At 46.2% G+C, this 23,085-nt stretch overlaps 1 protein-coding gene across 1 annotated transcript in view; it reads left to right on the top strand.

Moving 5' to 3' along the window:
• The first annotated feature begins 4,578 nt into the window (after positions 1-4,578).
• The window catches only part of LOC140740961 (uncharacterized), a 42,908-nt gene continuing 24,401 nt past the window's right edge, over positions 4,579-23,085 (top strand). The window contains exon 1 of the mRNA XM_073070602.1: positions 4,579-4,918. Coding sequence (XP_072926703.1) covers positions 4,627-4,918 — 292 coding nt within the window. The 5' untranslated portion in view covers positions 4,579-4,626. The remainder of the gene's footprint in view (positions 4,919-23,085) is intronic.

Below are 23,085 nucleotides of genomic sequence, written 5' to 3'. Positions count from 1 at the left end.
GGTCTATTTAAACATCCAACCACTGGGTGTTGGGAGAGGGAGCATTCAGTGATGTAATGTATTGAGTATCAGCAGGAGCTGGTTAAATTCTCTTTTGCTTGCATGAGTTATATTTTCCACCTATCCACCGAAGCCTGGCTGTCATCCAGGTTTTGCTATATGGCAGCATAATCTTCTTTATTTTATGCAGAATTTTGAATGGAATTAAACATTGTTGAATCATCAGAGGATATCCTCCACACCTGATCTTATGATGATTAGATTTACAACACTATTCTAAGCCATTCCTACAGTGATGCCCTGGATTAACCCTCCCCCTACCCCATCAACCACAAGCGTCTTCCTTAGAAAAGATATGATTCCAATAAGTGGAGTGTTCTCATTTGATTTCCAGATGATATATGCTCCTTGCTGTGTAATCTCAAATCGTAAACAAGTTCAATTTCAAGTTTAATCGTCATTCAACCATACATGAATACCCATGAATACAGCGAAATGAAATAGTGTTACTCTGGGTTGAGCTTGAAAAACACAGTACCAATAGTCATACACAGTACAAGGCTGATAAAGCGCATCTAAGAAAGAAACCACGTATAACATATCGGTAAAATACAGTTACACAAAAAATAGTCCAAGACCCTGAATCCATGAATGTTGCACCAGTCTGCAAATGAACACAACACAGCTTCTCTTTTGCTGAGCTATCACTGGGGATAGCACCAAATCCAGCCTGGATATGGGCCACTGTGCCCACGGTGCAGCACTCCCACGCTTCTCTCCTACGGCTGTAAACAGGCAACACCGTGGCTTGAGGCCTAGTCCTGGCTACAACCACGCAGCTCACCTGCCGTCCACCCCTGTCACCAGCCAATAAATAAGTCAATCAGACTTGCAGCATTCCACATGAACAATGTCTAACAGGATCTTGAAACCACAAGGAAAATGATTAGACTGCACACTGCCTATGTGTACTATTCCTGTTAGACTGCACACAGTCTTTCTGCACTGACTCCTGTTAGACTGCACACAGTCTTCCTGCACTGACTCCTGTTAGACTGCACAGTCTTCCTGCACTGACTCCTGTTTGACTGCACACAGTCTTCCTGCACTGACTCCTGTTTGACTGCACACAGTCTTCCTGCACTGACTCCTGTTAGACTGCACACAGTCTTCCTGCACTGACTCCTGTTTGACTGCACACAGTCTTCCTGCACTGACTCCTGTTAGACTGCACAGTCTTCCTGCACTGACTCCTGTTAGACTGCACAGTCTTCCTGCACTGACTCCTGTTTGACTGCACACAGTCTTCCTGCACTGACTCCTGTTAGACTGCACAGTCTTTCTGCACTGACTCCTGTTAGACTGCACACAGTCTTCCTGCACTGACTCCTGTTAGACTGCACACAGTCTTCCTGCACTGACTCCTGTTAGACTGCACAGTCTTCCTGCACTGACTCCTGTTAGACTGCACAGTCTTCCTGCACTGACTCCTGTTAGACTGCACAGTCTTCCTGCACTGACTCCTGTTAGACTGCACAGTCTTCCTGCACTGACTCCTGTTTGACTGCACACAGTCTTCCTGCACTGACTCCTGTTAGACTGCACACAGTCTTCCTGCACTGACTCCTGTTAGACTGCACACAGTCTTTCTGCACTGACTCCTGTTAGACTGCACAGTCTTCCTGCACTGACTCCTGTTAGACTGCACAGTCTTCCTGCACTGACTCCTGTTAGACTGCACAGTCTTCCTGCACTGACTCCTGTTAGACTGCACAGTCTTCCTGCACTGATTCCTGTTAGACTGCACACAGTCTTCCTGCACTGACTCCTGTTAGACTGCACACAGTCTTCCTGCACTGACTCCTGTTAGACTGCACACAGTCTTCCTGCACTGACTCCTGTTAGACTGCACAGTCTTCCTGCACTGACTCCTGTTTGACTGCACACAGTCTTCCTGCACTGACTCCTGTTAGACTGCACACTGCCTTTGTTCACCGACTCCTGCAGCACCTCTCTGACACAGGTAGCAGCACGATCCACACCAAGTCCATCTCCTTCAGTTTCTCCACCAAACAGCAACTCACTGATGGGGTAGATCTGCAGTACTTTAAGTTCTTAACATCCAGTAGAGTCTTGCAATCGTAAAAATAAAAATTAAAGAGACAATAACCTTTGATTGAAAGGTGCTGCAGAGAAGCTGCTGCAATTGAACCCACCTCCATCTGACTGGATACAGACCATCAACATATAAATGCCACTTGATAGGACTATTATTGACACCTTTCACTTGATGATTGAGTATTCTGACAGGCAGGATTTGACTTGGGTTTTGTGCACATTGTTATATGTGAAGATTCCTCCATCAAGAATCTAATCCCGAAACAAAGATTTGCTTCCACTTAAGAGTTTAGCTTCCTGACTTTATTAATGGAAAAACAAATTAGCACACTAGGATCTAAACACGTGATCCTTTCACAAGACATTGATGTGGGCATGTTATATTGGCGCCAGAAGTGTGGCGACACTTGCGGGCTGCCCTCAACACATCATGGACTGTGATGGTCTTTGACGCAAACCAATGCATTTCACTCAATGTTTCAAGGTTCATGTGACAAATAAAGCTAATCTTTAAAACATTTATCTTTAAATATGTTGATTTTAAAAGTAATTTGTTCTTCAAATTGTTAACTCAGGAGGACGGCTCTATCTTGGGCTATAGGGTTCCTTTCAGCAAGCATACACTACAACTATTTAGAAAAACAGTGCGATCATATATGGAGCACAGTGAGGAGTGTGCACACTGACAAGAGTAACTGGATCTTCAGTGGTGTTGGGGTGAAGAGTAAGAAGTCACTCAGATCCGTTGCTGCCTGGTTTCACCATCTTCAACAATGTGTTCCTCACTGCAAAGCATCCTCCATGCCCTTTGGGCTTGTCAGGGCACTTCCTTTGACAGAAAATGGTGTAGGCATTCTCCTTTAGAGTACCTGGGTCAGTCAGATGCATCTCCTGGTGTGTGGCTATGTCCACTGAGCTAATTTATTACAGCTGCTTTTCTGACATCACTGATGTCTTGGAGATTATCAGGCAGGCCAGTCATCATTCTCTGGACATTCCAACATCTCACTTCTAGAGGTGGTCTCTTTAGTTGTGTTATGTTGCCTGGTGCAGTGTTTTCAGTCTGCAGTTTGGATAATACCTAATCCCCATGCACCCAAAGGAGAATGCAAACCTTGGCAGGAGGACACCTTCTTGATGGTGACTGGGAGCTTCCCAGCTTCAAGTGGATGGTAGCTGTCCATTGAGATCCAAGAATCTCTCCCACCATTGGCACCCAAGGCACCACACTCTAATCAATCAAGTGTAGCTGCTGCTTCCCATGTTTTGTCAATGCCATGAGGTGAGGGAGGAGTGTCCTCATCTGAGGGAAAGGCTGAGTTTTAGGAGAACCTTGTAGCTGCCACCAGAAATACCCCCTGCAAGGAACATCTTGTTCTCCTGAATAACTTCAATGTCAGACAAGCAACACCCAATTAGGGTGGAAGGATCAATTTTAGTGACTCACATTACCACTTAAGGAACATGCTGGCAATTGGTTTGGAGTAAATATTGACATCACCTTATCCAGCCCAATGCTATTGTTCATTATCAAGCATGCACTGCAGTAGCAATGGTGATGTCAAACATACGTACTTTTCTCCTGGTAGCAAAATATTTGACACCCTAATGTCCCTCTGTATTGGTTGATCTTCAGAAATATCATGATTTAATTTAGTTCTGTGTTATGAAAATGCAAGGCAAAACATTTTTTAAGTTCATACATACGTTGTCCTAAAGTAGAATGTCTATTTGAGAAGGCTAATTAAAGGCAGTTGACATCTCGGGAACCCTCAGTTAGCAGATATTGATCTGACTCACCAAAGTTTAATACGTTTCGGTTTAATCTCTTCCATTTTGCTGAAATGTTGTTCGGGCATGATGGGATGTTTTACACGTGGGATTAAATATGTATTATACAACACTGCCAAAAGAGAATTTTCAGACAAAATTGATCAAACGTTTGAAAGTTTGATCAAACTGCCAATACAAGTACATTGCATTTAAACAGTAAGTTCTGTACTGTATTCCCCTGGCGGCTCTCGCAGCTGGCCACAGTGATAAAAGCCCATGGAAGCAAACGTTTGAAGGGAAACCATGTTAGGAGGACGGTTTGCACCTTCGATTAACCCCTAGTCGGCTGGAGTCCAACTGTGGGACCTGCTGCACTAGGCTCAGGTGAAGACATAGGGCTGAGAAGGTGCTGTCAACTCGCTTTTCCACGTGTGTGTCTATGTGAGACACATTCGAGTGTAAACAAAAAACGGGACATTAAGAAGAACCTTAAGTGTAGTTTGTTTTACCTATGTTTCTTCTCAAATTCTGTAACACTGAAGTCAACATTGATTGGACCGCAACCTCTTGGAACAGCCGTCGTGCAATGGGCAATAACAAACTCAGAGGGTAATTAGGCGATTGTTAGTGGTACTCGGTTGCTTAGTAACGGTTGCACGCGCTTCCTACAGACATGGCTAGGTGGCCGCGGTATTGTGACCGCGGGATAGAGCCGCGTCGCCTGTCCGTACATTAATGCAGAACAAAAATGTGGCGAAGAACGACATGGAAAAAATGGGAAAAGCGCCCACTAGGGAAATGACCATCGGGGATGTGGTTTTGCCCGGGGGCTCAAAGCGTCAGGCCTCGAAACCAAATCAGGTCAAGTTGGAAGGTCACGAGGGCGCGAAGCGGACCAGTGTGGCTATGCTTAAATATAAACCCGGCTTGGCCAAAGCGCACCAAGCCGACAAACGCAAAAACTTCCATGAGAAAACCTTCGGGAAAGACAACGAAGAGCTGTGGAGCACAGTACCGGGTGGCACAGGTAACTTTCATTGTGGGACTGAGGTAAGAGTGCCTAGAAGACGAATATACTTTCGTTCAATCTGTAACGCCAAGCGAGAGGATTTATCTTTGTCAGTGAAACGTTCACTGTTAAATATTATTCGGGATACAGTGATCTAACACCTTCAGAAGCTCAGAACATCACGAAGTATGTTTTAACCAGTGCGGTACTTTAGTAATATTCACTCATAGTAACATTCAACTAATAATGATGCACAATGTGCAAATACTATTTTAAGTGGTTATTTGCAGAAGAAAAAAGACACCGGGCGTCAAACAGTGTTCTTCACACGGTACTATGTACCTTTTTAACTCCTTGAGGCAGCAGAGAAGCAGAGTGCACTCTGACAAAACGGCGCAGGTCTAGAGAGGCTGTGCTAAAATTTATGAAATGAGATTTAAACGGTAGTTTGTCAGGAGTGTGAATCACAGATCTGTAAGAGAGATAGTGAACACTCAAAGGAGTGAGGGTGAGAGAAGGAGGGAGTGAGACATTCAGTGCCAAATGTTACTCCCTGAGAGGAGAGAAATAGATGTATACACCTACGAAACTCACTGTGGTACCAAAAGTACTGCTCCTGAGATAAGTATGGGAAAAATATAGTATATTTCAGTCTTAGGATCTTCCCAAACGTTTTATAATCAATGAGGTAGTTGTTAAAGCTAATTAACCCCCAACACTTCCCTTACCTACTTTAAATAACGTTAAAATATCAAGCAGGAAACATTAGCAGATAAGTCAACATCTGTGCAAAGAGAAACTGAGTTTTTTCCCATTCTTCTTTCTGGGCCTTCAACCCAGGAAATATTGTAAATCTGTTCTGCACCCACTCTCTCTAATGTCTTCATGCCCTTGGCATGCAGTGACCAGAACTGAACACTATAACCTGAGGCCAAGCGGTGTTGTCTAAAGGTTCAGTATAACTTTCATAACTCCACCATTGACGGTGCCAAGCACAGCTGTGAAAGGGTTGGTTATGGGGCTAGCACCCCCATCTCATAAAAACCCAGTGCTGCAGAATTGCCAACGGGGACACAAAAGACCTCATCCCTGGAAGAAGAAGGATCTTCACCTAGAAGACATATGACATCGTGTAGTGAAAGTAGAAGCTACAACCCAGCCTTCAACCCAGGACTGAGAACTCTGGTGATCTGCCTATCCCCAGCAGGTGTGATGGGCTGAAGATAAAGAAGAACTTTCATGCTTTTATGTTCTGTGTATCCATTGACAAAATCCACAATTTTGTAAGCCTTTTAACCACTTTCTCAATTGTCCTGTAACATTCTATGATTTCTGCACACATACTGCAGGATCACTTTGCTCCAGCACTCCTTTTAGAATAGTATCCTTTCTCTAAATAGCCGTTTTTTCAATCTTCCTACAACTTCAGCCCACTTTATACATACTGCCCATCAAATACCTGTCCATACTAATCTCATTGTCCAATGCATTATCATCCAGTAATGTTGCATCTATTATCTGTAGCCTTCTGCCTGTATTGTACCATTCTCATTATTATTATTTTGCTTCTCCTTTCCAAAAAAAGAAAGCCATCCTTCAAAATTATTCCTGACTCTTTAAAAAAAAATCCCATGCAAACACTGCACAAACTGAATGTTACCATTTCTAAAGTCGATGTACTTATTTTTTGTTTTAGCTTGTCAGTCTGTCTGCCAACTAGAAGTAGGAAAATAATATTTAAAGATGGAGTTCTCCATTTAGGTGAAATAGCCTTTCGGCCAAGATGATAACAATTGATGACAATGTGTTAATCAGTAAGTTCCAATCCCGTGGCCCCTCCACACCCAACAGTGATACAACACGGAGCTGTGTGGTAGTGTAGTGGATAGCATAAAACATAACAGTACCACTGACCCAGGTTCAATTCCTGCCGCTATCTGCAAGGAGTTTGTACGTTCACCCTGTAACCATGTGGGTTTCCTCCAGATGCTCCAGTTTCCTTCTATATTCCAAAGACATACCAGATTAATTGGTCATTGTAAATTGTCCTGTGATTAGGCTAGGATTAAATTGGGAGTTGCTGGGTGATGCAGCTTGAAGGGATGGAAGGGACTACTCTATGCTGTATTTAAAAAAAAATAAACAAACAAACCAGTTAGAATGCTCCCTATGGTACATCTGAAGAAATTTGAGTCTTTGGTGACATTGCAAGTCCCCTCAAACTCCTAATGAAATGTAGCCACTAGTGTGGCTCCTTTATAATTGCATCAATATTTATGACCCAGGATAGATTTTCAGAGATGTCAAAACCCAGGAACTTAAAACTACTTGCCCTTTTTGCTGCTAATCCCTTGACTTCCCCTCTGTAGATGCCACAGTCAATTCCTTGGTCTTACTGATGTTAAGTACAAAGTTGTTGTTGCCACTCAACTCCTGTACACCACCTCATCACCATCTGGAATTCTGTCAACAATAGTTGTATCATTGGCAAATTTATAGATGGCATTTGAGCTGTGCCTAGCCGCACAATTGTGGGTGTAGAGAGAGAGAGAGAGTAGTGGGCTTAGGACACATTTTTGAAGTGTGCTATTGTTAATTGTCAGCAAAAAGATGATATTTTTGATCTGCATTGACTGTGGTGTCCCAGTCAAGGACCCAGATGCAGAAGCAGGGACAGAGGCCCAGGTTTTGGAGTTTGTTAATTAGAACTTGAAGGTATGATTGTGTTGAATGGTGAGCTATAGTGAATAAACAGAAGCCTGGACCCTATTGTCCAAGTGATCTAAGGCCAGTGAGATTACTTCTGCTGTAGAAAGGCAAATTGCAGCAGATCAAGGTCCTACCTTAGGCAGGAGTTGGCTGTGACCAATCTCTCAAGCACTTCATCACAGTAGATGTGAGTGCAACTGGGCAATAGTCATTGAGACAGCTCTCCCTGTTCTTTTTTGGGCACAGGTATGTTTGCTGCCTTTTTGAAGCAGGTGGGAACTTCTGACTGCAGCAGTGAGAGATTGAAGATGTCCCTGAATATTCCCATCAGTTGGTTTCCACAGATTTTCATTGCCCTAGCAGGAATACCATCAGGGCCTGATACCTTGTGAGGCTTCACCCTCATGACGTTGTCCTCCGAAACCAATGTAATACCCTGGTTTCAGACCATGCTTTATTTTATTAATACAGTTATGCTGTATTGGACATTTTGTTTTATTTTCTGCAGATTTTCTCAAAATGCAAATATATGTATACACTCCTTTAATTACATTATACAATCTGGTATTTCAAATTTTCTGTTTAAATTAAAAATTCAGTTGATAAAATAGGCTTGTTGAGTTAGCCAATAGGATTTGTCTTGTTAACATTTTGGCCAATGAAATGCCCAGGAGAAGAGTGGGTAGCAATTTTTCTGCAGAGAGTGTGGAAGAAAGATGGAGGAAAGAAATGGACAACGGACATAGCAGAAGAACATGGTGAAACACTCACGGAACTCAATTTGGAAGGACAGATATTGATGTCAGCAAATCCTTATGCAGTATATGGTCTTTTTCCTTGGATGTTGTGTGGATATTTTTTGCTTGGACTGGTTCTTCAGTGCAGAACTGTTTCAGTTTTAATCTGACTGTATACTGGTGTGAGCTGAATTATTGCTTCCTGGTGAATGTTAAGTTTTCATGGATGCCTTGTCATTTACTCATACAGGTAATTGTCTTATTTTTTCCTTAGAAGAAACATTCAAAATTTGTGGTTACCCAAATCATATCCACCTTAGACATGTTTATTTACTGGAAGTGTCCTTTTCATCATTATTTCCATGCATTGTAGAGTTATGTTGCTGTTAGTTTGTGTTCACAGTATAGCCAACTCATTACGATTCTACGGTGAGAGGGTCACGGAAAGGGTCACCAGATGCTGTAGAGATTCGCACAGGTATAATTTTATTCTACCTTTCAAAGCATGCACAAAACACGTTGTGCTCATCTGGGAGTGAAGTAGCATATCCATTCACGGCGTTAGGTTTTGCCTTGTTGCAAATATTGGCTGACGTGCAACCGATTCTGTCTCTTACTTCAATTGAATTGTTTTTGTGGCCTTAAAATAGCCTTCTGTAGGTTATACCTGTACATTTCTTGATCTCCGGTCTTGAATGCCATAGGTCTAGCCCTCAGTAGACTATGAATCTCCTGGTTCATCCATGGCTTTTGGATTGAGCATGTTCGGTGTCTTCTCAAGGGCACACACTCATCCACACAGGTCTTGATGAAGTTGGTGACAATTGCAATGTATTCATTCAGATCCTAAGCATAATCCCAGAATATTGACATGTTCACCAACTCAAAGCAGTTCTATAAGTGCTTCTCCACTTCCCTTAGCCATACCTTCTTGGTACTCACCACTGGTGCTGCGGTCTTTATTCCCTGCCTATATGCTGGGAGTAGAAGTACAGCCAGGTGGTGGGACTATCTGAAGTGCAGGTATGAGCTGGCACGGTAAGCATTTTTGATGGTGGTAGAACAGTGGTCAAGAGTGTTGGCTCCTCTGGTTCCACAGGTGGTAGTTCAGAGACTTCTTCAGACTGGCCTGGGTGAAATCCCCACAGTGACAGGGAAGGCCATCAGGGTGTGCTGTTCTGTGCCTGCTGATTACAGTGCTCAGCTCCTCCAGTACCTGCCTGATGTTGGCCAGTGGTTGAATATACAACACTACCAGGATGATTGATAATATTTCACTCTTGCTTACCAAAAGTTGATTTGCCTGTCTTAAGAATATTTAAGGACTCTACTTCCAGTCCTTTGAGGAAGATGGTTATATTTAGACCATAAACATAGGAGAAGAATTAGTCATTCAGCCCATCAGGTCTGCTCTGCCATTCCTTCATGGCTGATTTATTATCCCTCTTAATAACATTCTCCTGCTTTCTCCCTGTAACCTTTGATGCCCTGACTAATCAAGAAACTATCAATCTCTGCTTTAAATATACTCAATAACTTGGCCTCCATGGCTGTCTGTGGCAATGAATGATTCACGACACCTCTGACTAAAGAAATTTCTCTGTGTCTCTGACATTCCTCTATTCTGAGGCTGTGGTTTCTGCTCCTAGACTCCCCATAGGAAACCTCTCCACATCCACTCTGTCTAGGCCTTTCTATATTTGACAGGGTTCAGTGAGATTTCCCCTCCCCTCCGGCCATTCTTCTAAACTCCAGGAAGTACATTAATCCTTTCATTCCCAGAATAATTCCCATGAACCACCTCTGGACTTTCTCCAATGCTAGCACATTGGACAAGGAGCCCAAAATTGTTCATAATAGTCCAAGCATTGTCTGACCAATGCCTTATAAAGCCTAAGAATTATATCCTTTTATATTCTAGTCCTCTTGAAATGAATGCTAACATTGCATTTGCTTTCCTTACCATTAACCCAACCTGCAAGTTAACCTTTAGGGAATCCTGCATGAGGACTCCCAAGTCCCTTTGCACCTCTGATTTTTGAAATGTCTCCCCATTTAGAAAATAGCCCTTGCCTTTGTCTTCTACCAAAGAGCATGACCAAACAACTTCCTGACATTATATTCCATCTGCCACTTCTTTGTTCATTCTCCCAATCTGTCTAAGCCTTCTGCAGATACCTTGATTCCTTACCACTACCTGCCCCTCCACCTATCTTCATATTGTCTGCAAACTTGGCTAAAAAACCATCAATTGGATCATCCAAAGCATTGACATATAACATGAAGTGATCCCTTTGGAACACCACTAGTCACTGGCAGCCAACCAGAAAAGGCCCCTTTTATTTCCATTCTATGCCTCCTGCTAGTCAGCCAATCTTACATGGTAACATATTTTATGTAATACCATGGGCTCTTATCCAGCAGCTTATGTGCGGCACCTTAACAAAGGTTTTCGGAAAATCCACATAAATAACATTCACTGACTCTCCTTTGTCTGTACTCAAAGAATTACAACAGGTTTGTCAAGCAAGATCTGCCCCTTAAGGAAACCATGCTGATTTGTGCCTCCAAATGACCCCAAACCTCATTTTGAACAACAGGCTCTAACAACTTCCCAACCTGAAGTCAAAGTAACTGGCCTATAAGTTCCTGTCTTTTCCCTCCCTCCCTTCTTTAAGAGTGGAGTGACATTTGCAATTTTCCAGTACTCCAGAACCATTCTAGAATTATTGAAAGGTCATTAGTAATAGCTCTACAATCTCTTCAACTATCTCTTTCAGGAACCCTGGGGTGCAGTCCACCTGGTTCAAGTGACTTGTGTATCTTCAGACCTTTCAGCTTCCCAAACACCTTCGTCTTCGTAATAGCAACTGCACACACTTATGTCCCGACACTGTTGAGTTTCTGGCATATTGCTCATGCCTTCGACAGTGAAGGCTGATGCAAAATACTTATTAAGTTTGTCCACCATTTCTTTGGCCCCTATTGCTAAATAGTAGCAATATTTAAAATCCACTCTCATCTCTCTTTTAGTATCCTCTTTGATATTATTGGCTAGCTTACCTTCATATTTCATCTTTTTTTCCTCCTTATGGCTTTTTAACTGCCTTCTGTTGATTTTTAAAAGCTTCCCAAACCTCTAACTTCCCACTAATTTTTGCTATATTATGTTGGATTGTGATGTTTTAATCCAAGGTTCTTTCGGTTGTCAGGAAAGAGGCACCAAATTTGTTGCTTCATGATTGTTTTATTAAGCATTAATAGAACAAAGAAAATCTAAAATGAACAGTGACAGGAGCAGAAGCTGCTTGTAGAAGGGAGAAACCAAAGAAAAAAAGACAAAAGCTGGTGCTCAAAGAGGACCAGTTTTTTTATAGAGGTAAGAAAATTTTTAAACTGCAAAGAAAACTGCTCCAACAATCCACCTTTGATTCTAAATCACATATTAGAATCATAAATTCTGAAAATTCAGAGCAGAAAAATTTGTGGTATCTACCTTAAGTATAAAATAATCAAAAATTACCGAAGTTAGGAAATATCAAAGGGTTGTAGTCGCACTGATACGCAACGAGTGAAAGCAACACACTGAGTCGAGCAGGGTCTGGTTGAACTGTTTCCTGTTTCAATCTGTGTGCGCTTAAGTGCCCGCTCCCAGCATCCCCGCTCCTTGTGGGGTGGAAGTGATGTCGGCTTCCGGGCTGAGGTCTGCCCCGCACTCAGAGCCCTCTTGGTTGCTGTTGGCTACGGACTCGCCCGCGACTGCTGGAGCCGGCTCACTTGCCATGTGGGCGAGTGGCCACCTGACACCCCACCCCCCCCAGAACCGACACTAGGAGGTGCAGAGTCCACAGCCTGCACACCGTCAGTTCTTTTAGGTGGCCGGCCTCGTCGTCGTGGGGTGACACCGCAACCGGGCATTCAAGGTCTAGATGTGCTGGTTTGAGACGGTCAATGGTAAAAGTCTCTTCACAACCGCCAATGTCGAGAACGCAGGTCCCCATTATTGCGCACCATCTTGTAGGGTCCTTCATATGGTCGCTGCAGGGGTGGTCTGTGCGTGCCTCAGCAAACATAAACATACTTGCTCAGTTGTAGGTCCTTGGGCGCGAGAGGGTGTTCCGTGATGGGTCGTTGGGACTAAGGCAAGTGTTCCAAGCTGCTCCCAGAGTTTAGTTAGGACCGCCATAGTTGTGTCCTTCTGGCCACGGGGTGCTGGCACAAGCTCACCAGGAACTGTGAACAGGGCACCGTAAACAAGTTCTGCCGATGATGTGTCCAGGTCCTCCTTGGGTGCCGTGCGGATGCCAAGCAGCATCCAGGGGAGTTCGTCAACCCAGTCTGGCCCTTGGAGGTGTGCCATCAGGGCTGACTTCAAGCGCCTGTGGAAACATTCCACCAGGCCGTTGGACTGCGGGTGGTAAGCAGTCGGTCAGTGGAGCTGGGTTCCGAGGAGATGTGCCAGTGCAGACCACAAAGCTGATGGGAACTGCACACCTCTGTCTGAAGTGATGTGGGCTGGGAGTCTGAACCGTGCCACCCAGGTGGTAATCAGGGCTCTGGCGCATGTCTCTCTGGCCGTGTCAGCGAGTGGGATAGCTTCCGGCCACCGAACCTGTCCACCATGGTGAACAGGTATCTCGCTCCACTCGAAACCGGCAGTGGGCCGACGATGTCCATGTGGACATGTCCGAACCTCCTATGTGTCGGCTGGAAGGGTTGCAGTGGGCCCCTCACATGCCTCTGGATTTTGGAGGTTTGACAGTGCGTGCATGTCCTGGCTCAGTGCCCGACCTGCTTGTGTAGGCCGTGCCACACAAACCTGTCTGCGATCAGCCAGATGGTCGCCCGGATGGAAGGGTGGGCTAAACCGTGCAAGGCGTCCAAAACGCGGCACCTCCAAGCGTTCGGGACAATGGGCCAGGGTTGCCCGGTGGACACATTGCACAGGAGCTCCTGACCTTCTGGCCCAATGGGTATGCCTTCGAGGCGGAGTCCTGAGACTGCATTTCGATACGCCGGCATCTTGCTGCCTTAGCTAACGCCACATAATCCACCCCTGGAGACAGAGAGTGCACTGATTGGATGAGGTGCGTGACAGCGCGTCAGCTACCACGTTGTTCTTCCCGGAGGTGTGCTTGATCATGGTGGTAAACTCCGAGATGTATGACAGGTGGCGTTGCCGGCGGCCCGACCACGGGTCCGACACTTTGGCAAATGCGAAAGTGAGGGCCTTGTGGTCTGTGAAGACCGTGAACTCCCTCCCTTCCAGGAAATACCTGAAGTGCCAGATGGCAAGGTGCAGGGCCAGCAGCTCCCTGTCGAAAGCGTTCCGGGGGTCGTAGGTGCCGGCTGACAAAAGCGAGCAGCTTCCACTGGCCTTCGATGAGCTGCTCGAGCACGCTGCCAACTGCTGCGTCAGAGGCATCCACAGTGAGGGCAATGGGGATGTCGACCCGGGGGTGGATGAGGAGTGTGGCGTTTGCTAGTATGTTCTTGGTTTGCTCGAAAGCCGCCGTCGCCTCCTCTGTCCAGGTGACCTCTTTGGCCTTGCCAGGCATCAAGCCGAAAAGGGGCCGCATGATCCGGGCCGCTGAGGGCAGGAAACGGTGGTAAAAGTTAACCATCCCAACAAATTCCTGCAGGCCTTTAACAGTGCTGGGTCTGGCGAATTGGCAGATGGCTTCAACTTTTGCCGGCAGGGGCACAGCTCCATGGCGGTAGATCCGGTGTCCCATGAAGTCGATGGCGGGTAGGCCAAACTGGCACTTGGCGGGGTTGATAGCCAGGCCGTAGTCGCTTAGGCGGCAGCAGAGCAGGCGTAAATGTGCTAGATGTTCCTGGCTGGAGTGGCTGGCGATAAGTATGCCATCCAGGTAGATGAACAGAAAGTCCAGATCTCGTCCTACTGCGTCCATTAGGCGCTGGAACGTCTGCACTGCGTTTTTGAGCCCAAACGACATCCTGAGGAACTCAAACAGGCCAAAGGGGGTAATGAGGGCTGTCTTGGGTACATCCGAGTGGACTGGGATCTGATGATACCCTCCAACCAGGTCAATCTTCTAAAAGATGTAGTTTGGCCGTAAAGTCCTGGGTGTGTGGTACTGGATAGCGATCGGACGTGGTGGCGTCGTTCAACCTCCTATAGTCGCCGCCCGGTCTCCACCCTCCCGCGGACTTGGGCACCATATGGAGTGGGGAGGCCCACGGGATGTCGGAATGCCGCGCAATCCCCATCTCCTCCATCTTCTTGAATTCCTCTTTCGGGCGGTAGCCTGCGGGCCCGGGCGTGAAGGGGAGGTCCCTGTGTGGGGATGTGGTGCATCACGCCGTGCTTGGGGTCTGTTGAGGAAAACTGCGGCATGATGATAGATGGGAACTCTGATAACACTCTGGCGAACTCGTTGTTGGAATAAGTGACGGAGTCCAGGTGCAGGGCCGGTAACCTGGCCTCACTGAGTGAGAAAGTCTGGAACGTCTTCGCGTTGACCAATCGTCGTCCCTTCAAATCCACGGAGGAAGTCCGCACCCAGCAATGGCTGTGATACTGTGGCCAGCGTAAATGTCCATGTAAAGCGGTTGGAACTGAGCTGCAAGGGGATGTTTCTTGTTCCATAGGTGCGGATGGTGCTGCTGTTGGCTGCCGTAAGTTCCGGTCCTGTTCTTCTAGTTCGGATATCGTGGCTCGAGGGGGGTAGGTCACTGATTTCTGCCCCTGTATCCACCAGGAACCTACGCCTGGAGTGCTTGCTCCAAACGTAGAGGAGGTTATCACGGTGATCAGCCGCTGTAGCCATCAGCGAGGGCTGGTCCTGGCGTTTCCCTGAAAGGAGCATGGCAGTCGGCAATGGCGGGCCCCGGAACCCCACCTTTGATGATAAAAACACCAAAACTCAGAAGTGGTACCGCCCCTTGGTGTGGGTGTTACGTGCTCCACTGCTGGGGTGTGGGAGGGCTGGGTTTTCGGCCGTGCCTCAGCAGTAATTTCGATGGTGGTTCTGCCATTTTGTTTGGCACACCAAAGCACGTCCGCGTGGGTCTCTGAAGTCTTCATCTGCTAGCAGGAGGCGGATGTCTTCAGGCATTTGCTCCAAGAAGATCTGTTCAAAAAGCAGGCAAGGTTTATGGCCGTCTGCCAGTGCTAGCATGCCGCACATCAGGGCTGATAGTGCGCGGTCGCCCAGGCCGTCCATATGCAGTAACCACGCGGCCCATTCACTGCGGGAGAGGCCAAATGTGCGGATTAACAGGGCCTTGAGTGCCTCGTACCTGTCTGTTGCTGGGGGCTGATGCAGAAAGTCGATAACGCGGCCCGCTGTCTCCTGATCGAGAGCACCCACCAGTTAGTAATACCTCGTGGCGTCTGAGACAATTTGCCTGACCTGGAACTGGGCCTCTGCTTGCTCGAACCAGACCAGTGATTGAGTGGTCCAGAAGGTTTGCAGTTTAAGGGAAACTGCATTCTGCAGAGCTGAGTCGTTCATGCTGGGTCCGAATGCCGTTGGACCGTCGGGGTCACCAATGTGGTCACGCTGATACGCAACAAGTGAAAGCAACACACTGAGTCGAGCAGGGTCTGGTTGAACTGTTTACTGTTTCAATCAGCGCACACTTAAGTCCCCACTCCCAGCATCCCCAACTCTTTGTGGGGCGGAAGTGATGTTGGCTTCCGGGCCAAGGTCTGCCCTGCATTCAGAGCCCTCTCGGTTGCTGCTGGCTGTGGACTCGCCTGCAACTGCTGGAGCCGGTTCGCTTGCTGCGTGGGCGAGCCACCACAGGGTGTATATTCTTAAAAGAATTCATTAGATTATTCATGCTTAGGCAGATCAGTAGCCATGACAAGAGATGTGAGTTTGAATTATTCTATCAACGATCGCCCTTAAACGTGTAAAGAAAGAGGTTGATTATGATAAGGCATGTTAGTATGAATATTAACTCCAGTTTCTGAGGCTTAAATGAATCCAGTCAACGAAACCCCATCCATCAAACTGATGTATTTCAGCCGCTTCTTTCCAAATATGATCAGCCAAATGAGTGATGTCTTCAGACTCCTCAAGTATGTAAGTACAACACTCCTTGCCTATAACTGCACGTGTCATCCCCCATCCCAGCTGTTCAGAGATCGAATGCCATATGATTTTGAGGCACCATCCTGTTCATGGCAACCATTTCTTTTGTTACTTTTCCCAAGATATCAGCAGTGTCATTGCCTTACACAATTCAATATCCTTCTCCTTAGTGAATACCGAAGAAAAGAAATTGTTCAAAATCTCCCCCATCTCTTTTGGCTCCACACACAGCTGTCCACTCTGATTCTCTAAGGGACCAATTTTATCCCTCACTATCCTTTTGCTATTAATATAACTGTAGAAACCCTTTGGATTTATTTTCATCCTACTTGCCAAAGCAACCGTATATCTTTTAGCTTTTCGAATTTCTTTCTTAAGATTCTTTTTACATTCTTTATGTTCCTCGAGCACCTCATTTACTCCATGCTGCCTATATTTATTGTAGATCTTTCTCTTTTTCCGAACCAAGTTTCCAATATCCCTTGAAAACCATGGCTCTCTCAAATTCATGTGATAGTCACGTATACATTGAGTCATCTCAATTAGCACATTGTGAGTGTGGAAAATTGGTGAACGTATACCAATACGTAATAGTAGAATAAACATCATCATGCCCAGTAGTTTACTTGCTGATTAGTCATTTACTCACTGTAACCCAGCAGTGTAGGTACTGTGAGCAAGAGGTTACTAGCACATTAACCACAGTACTTGTTGTCCTGGCTGGGTCAGGGACCACATTAACCACAGCACTTGTTGTCCTGGCTGGGTCAGGAACCACATTAACCACAGCACTTGTTGTCCTGGCTGGGTCAGGGACCACATTAACCGCAGCACTTGTTGTCCTGGCCGGGTCAGGGACCACATTAACCGCAGTACTTGTTGTCCTGGCCGGGTCAGGGACCACATTAACCGCAGCACTTGTTGTCCTGGCCGGGTCAGGGACCACATTAACCGCAGCACTTGTTGTCCTGGCCGGGTCAGGGACCACATTAACCGCAGCACTTGTTGTCCTGGCCGGGTCAGGGACCACATTAACCGCTGCACTTGTTGTCCTGGCCGGGTCAGGGACCACATTAACCGCAGCACTTGTTGTCCTGGCCGGGTCAGGGACCACATTAACCGCAGCACTTGTTGTCCTGGCCGGGTCAGGGACCACATTAACCGCAGCACTTGTTGTCCTGGCCGGGTCAGGGACCACATTAACCGCTGCACTTGTTGTCCTGGCCGGGTCAGGGACCACATTAACCGCAGCACTTGTTGTCCTGGCCGGGTCAGGGACCACATTAACCGCAGCACTTGTTGTCCTGGCCGGGTCAGGGACCACATTAACTGCAGCACTTGTTGTCCTGGCCGGGTCGGGAACCACTTTAGCTCCTTGCAGTGGCTGGCGTGTATCCACTTACTTTCTTCTACTTTCATCACTGAGTTGGTAATTAACAGCACTTGACAGGGACCTTCTCATCAAGCTCTAGTGATTCTTTATGCAGTTTCTTCATCAGGACCCACTCACCAGGAATCGAGGTTTGTCCTATTAAATCACTCCAAGCAGCAGAAACCTGTGGAGAAGCAGACTGTGCAGCTTGGGTTAATTTCACACAATAGTTAACTAAACTGTCTGCCATAATGTGTATATCAGCCTCCCTGAGATCGAGGGCTGCCGGCAGTGACATAGGATGCCCTGTTATCACCTCAAAAGGACTTAGTTTATTTGGGGTTGTTCTGATGCTAAACAAAACAATGCCATGGTAGGCTGTGTTCATGATATTGTCTGTCATTGTTTAATGGCTCCATTCATTTGTTTAGCCTGTCCTGCTGACCGTGGGTAATGTTGTCAATGGAAAGGTTCAAAGGTTAATTTATTATCAAAGTATACAACTCTGAAACTCTTCTCCATTTAGCTACAAAACCAAGAAAGAAGAGAACAGCAGCATGATCATCAACCCCAAATCTCTCCTCCCAACAAAAAAGAACAAACAAAAACATAACAGGCACAACAACACACAAAAGTCGAAGAAAATTGAGTGAAAAACACAGTATGGTATAGTCCAAGTCCATATCCAAAATGCAGAAAACCTGGGTAACACTCTCTGGGCACAGCGGCAACCTCTCCCTTCTCTGATAGCAGAATGATTTTCCCCAGCGATCACAAGGTAGTCTCCCCTCTGATAGCAGAACAATTTCCCCCAAAGATCACAAGGCAGGCAGCAGTTGCTCACTTTCTGCATTCACCCCGATGTTTCAATCTCACTCTTTGCTGTAATCGGTGAACGATGGAAGCATTAATTGGTGAAATGGAGTCAAACATCCCACAGCCTGCTCACCATGAGGTTCCTGCACACTGCCTCTGCCTTCTGGAATCCTCTCAGAGACTGCAGAGCGCTGGAACACCCAAAGAATCTCCAAACTGCAAATCACAGGCTCCAATGGTTCCAGAATCACATTCAAGACGATAAGCAAATGTAAAGGACATAATGTTCAGCAGTCATAGAAAACCTACAGCACAATACAGGCCTTTCGGCCCACAAAGTTGCGCCAAATATGTCCCTACCTTAAAAATTACTAGGCTTACCTATAGCCCTCTATTTTACTAAGCTCCATGTACCTATCTAAAAGTTTCTTAGAAGACCCTATTGCATCCGCCTCCACCACCGTTGCCGGCAGCCCATTCCATGCACTCACCACTCTCTGAATAAAAAAACTTACCGGACATCTCCTCTGTACCTACTCCCCAGCACCTTAAGCCTGTGTCCTCTTGTGGCAACCATTTCAGCCCTGGGGAAAAAGCCTCTGACTATCAATGCCTCTCATTATCTTGTACACCTCTATCAGGTCACCTCTCAACCTTTGTCGCTCCAAGGAGAAAAGGCCGAGTTCACTCAACCTATTCTCATAAGGCATGCTCCCCAATCCAGGCACCATCCTTGTAAATTTCCTCTGCACCCTTTCTATGGCTTCCACATCCTTCCTGTAGTGAGGCGATTAGAACTGAGCACAGTACTCTCAAGTGGGGTCTGACCAGGGTCCTGTATAGCTGCAACATTACCTCTTGGCTCCTAAATTCAATTCCATGATGAAGACCAATACACCGTACGCCTTAACCACAGAGTCAACCTGCGCAGCTGCTTTGAGCGTCCTATGGACTCGGACCCCAAGATCCCTCTGATCCTCCACACTGCCAAGAGTTTTACCATTAATGCTATATTTTGCCATGATATTTGACATACCAAAATGAACCACTTCACACTTATCTAGGTTGAACTCCATCTGCCACTTCTCAGTTCTGTTTTGCATCCTATCAATGTTCCGCTGTAACCTCTGACAGCCCTCCACACTATCCACAACACCTCCAACCTTAGTGTCATCAACAAACTTACTAACCCATCCTTCCACTTCCTCATCCAGGTCATTTATAAAAGTCACGAAGGGTAAGGGTCCCAGAACAGATCCCTGAGGCACCCCACTGGTGACTGACCTCCATGCAGAATATGACCCGTCTGCAACCACTCTTTGCATCTGTGGGCAAGCCAGTTCTGGATTCACAAAGCAATGTCCCCTTGGATCCCATACCTCCTTACTTTCTCAATAAGCCTTGCATGGGGTACCTTATCAAATGCCTTGCTGAAATCCATATACACTACATCTACTGCCCTTCCTTCATCAATGTGGTTAGTCACATCCTCAAAAAAATTCAATCAGGCTCATAAGGCACAACCTTCCCTTGAAAAAGCCATGCTGACTACTCCTAATCATATTATACCTCTCCTGCCTCTCATATTATAAATCCTGCCTCTCAGGATCTTCTCCCATCAACTTTCCAACCACTGAGGTAAGACTCATTGGTCTATAATTTTCTGGGCTATCTCTACTCCCTTTCTTGAATAAAGGAACAACATTCGCAACCTTCCAATCCTCTGGAACCTCTCCTGTCTCCATTGATGATGCAAAGATTATCGCCAGAGGCTCAGCAATCTTCTCCCTCGCCTCCCACAGTAGCCTAGGGTACATCTCATCCGGTCCTGGTGACTTAAACAACTTGATGCTTTCCAAAAGCTCCAGCACATCCTCTTTCTTAGTAACTGCATGCTCAAGCTTTTCAGTCTGCTGCAAGTCAACACTGCAATCACCAAGGTCCTTTTCCATCGTGAATACTGAATTAAAGTATTCATTAAGTACCTCTGCTATTTCCTCCGGTTCCATACACACTTTCCCACTATCACGCTTGATTGGTCCTATTATTTCACGTCTTATCCTCTTGCTCTTCACATACTTGTCGAATGCTTTGGGGTTTTCCTTAATCCTGCCCGCCAAGGCCTTCTCATGGCCCCTTCTGGCTCTCCTAATTTCCTTTTTAAACTCCTTCCTATTAGCCTTATAATCTTCTAGATCTCTAACATTATCTAGCTCTCTGAACCTTTTGTAAGCTTCTGACTAGACTTATTACACCCTTTGTACACCACAGTCCCTGTACCCTGCCATAACTTCCCCGTCTCATTGGAAGGTACCTATGCAGAACTCCACACAAATATCCCCTGAATATTTGCCAAATTTCTTCTGTACTTTTGCCTGAGAACATCTGTTTCCAATTTAAGCATCCAATTTCCTGCCTGATAACCTCATAATTCCCCTTACTCCAATTTCTAACATGTCTCTATCTCTCTCCAATGCTATTGTAAAGGAGACAGAATTATGATCACTATCTCCAAAATGCTCTCCCACTGAGAGATCTGACACCTGACCAGGTTCATTTCCCAATACCAAATCAAGTACAGCCTCTCCTATTGTAGGTTTATCTACATATTGTGTCAAGAAACCTTCCTGAACACACCTAACAAACTCCACCCCATCTAAACCCCTCGCTCTAGGGAGATGCCAGTTGATATTTGGGAAATTAAAATCTCCCATCATGACAACCCTGTTATTATTACACCTTTCCAGGATCTGTTTCCCTATCTGCTCCTCGATATCCCTGTTAGTATTGGGCGGCCTATAAAAAACACCCAGTAAAGTTATTGACCCCTTCCTGTTCCTAACCTTCACCCACAGAGACTCCATAGACAATCCCTCCATGGCGTCCACCTTTTCTGCAGCCATGACACTATCTCTGATCAACAGTGCCACACCCCCCACCTCTTTTGCCTCCCTCCCTGTCCTTTCTGAAACATCTAAAACCCAGCACTTGAAGTAACCATTCCTGTCCCTGAGCCATCCAAGTCTCTGTAATGGCCACCACATCACATCTCCAATTACTGATCCACGCTCTAAGCTCATCCACTTTGTTCACAACACTCATTGCATTAAAATAGACACATCTCAAACCTCCAGTCTGGGCTTGTCCCTTCTCCATCACCTGCCTATTGTCCCTCTTGTCTACAAGCTTTCTCTATTTGTGAGCCAACCTCCTCTTCCCCAGTCTCTTCAGTTCGGTTCCCACCCCCCCCCAACAATTCTAGTTTAAATTCTCCCCAGTAGCCTTAGCAAACCTCCCTGCCAGGATATTGGTCCCCCTGGGATTCAAGTGCAACTCGTCCTTTTTGTACAGGTCACACCTGCCACAAAGGAGGTCCCAATGATCCAGAAATCTGAATCCCTGCCCCTTGCTCCAGTCCCTCAGCTACGCATTTATCCTCCACCTCATCGTGCTCCTACCTTTGTGGTCCTTCTTCTGAACTTCCTTCCTAATTCCCTGTAGTCTTGTTTTCAGGACCTCTTCCCTTTTCCTATCTATGTCATTGGTACCAATATGTACCAAGACCTCTGGCTGTTCTCCATCCCACTGCAGGATATCTTGGACGCGATCCGAAATATCTTGGACCCTGGCACCTGGGAGGGAAACTACCATCCGAGTTTCTTTCCTGTGTCCACAGAATCATCTGTCTAACTTCCTAGCTGTAGAGTCCCCTATCACTACTTCCTTCCTCTTCCTTTCCCTACCCTTCTGAGCCACAGGGCCAGACTCTGTTCCAGAGGCATGGCCACTGTCACTTCCCCCAGGTAGGCTGTCCCCCCCCAACAGTACTCAAACAGGAGTACTTATTGTTAAAGGGTACAGCCACAGGGGTACTCTCTCGTACCTGACTCTTCCCCTTCCCCCTCCTGACTGTGACCCACCTGTTTGTCTCCCGTGGCTCCGGTGTGACCACCTGCCTATAACTCCTTTCTGTCACCTCCTCACTCTCCCTGACCAGGCGAAGGTCAACAAGCTGCATCTCCAGTTCCCTAACTCGGTCGGTCCCTCAGGAGCTGAAGCTTGACACACCTGGTGCAGATATGGCCGTCCGGGAGGCCGGGAAACTCAAGTGAGATATTAAAGAATAATTTGTGTTGTTGACTTGCAGGAAATTAGATGCTTTTAGGTGATTAAGTGGTCTTTGTCAAGTACTGTTGAAATGTTAGAGGATTAATTTGTCCTGATGACATGCAAGAATTTAGATACTAATTGCACACATTGTTCCTGGGTGGATGACCTTTGCTTTTGCTTTAGATCCTTCAGTATTCTCTGTCTCGTACTATCACTGTTGTCAGGCATGTGACTGTGGGGGTAGCTAAAAATTGTATCTTGCATGCGTGACTGACTGTGGTGTAAAACACTATAAAAAGGGAGGACTGTTCCTCTGTTCGGAAAGCATTACTTGACGGCTCCGCAAGCTCTGCGAAATTTGTTAAGCGATCCTCC

This window comes from Hemitrygon akajei, chromosome 17 (genome assembly GCF_048418815.1).
Source record: "Hemitrygon akajei chromosome 17, sHemAka1.3, whole genome shotgun sequence".
Taxonomy (NCBI): Eukaryota; Metazoa; Chordata; class Chondrichthyes; order Myliobatiformes; family Dasyatidae; genus Hemitrygon; species Hemitrygon akajei.
The sequence above is the reverse complement of the archived record's forward strand: the minus strand, read 5'-3'. Positions and strand labels throughout refer to the sequence as shown.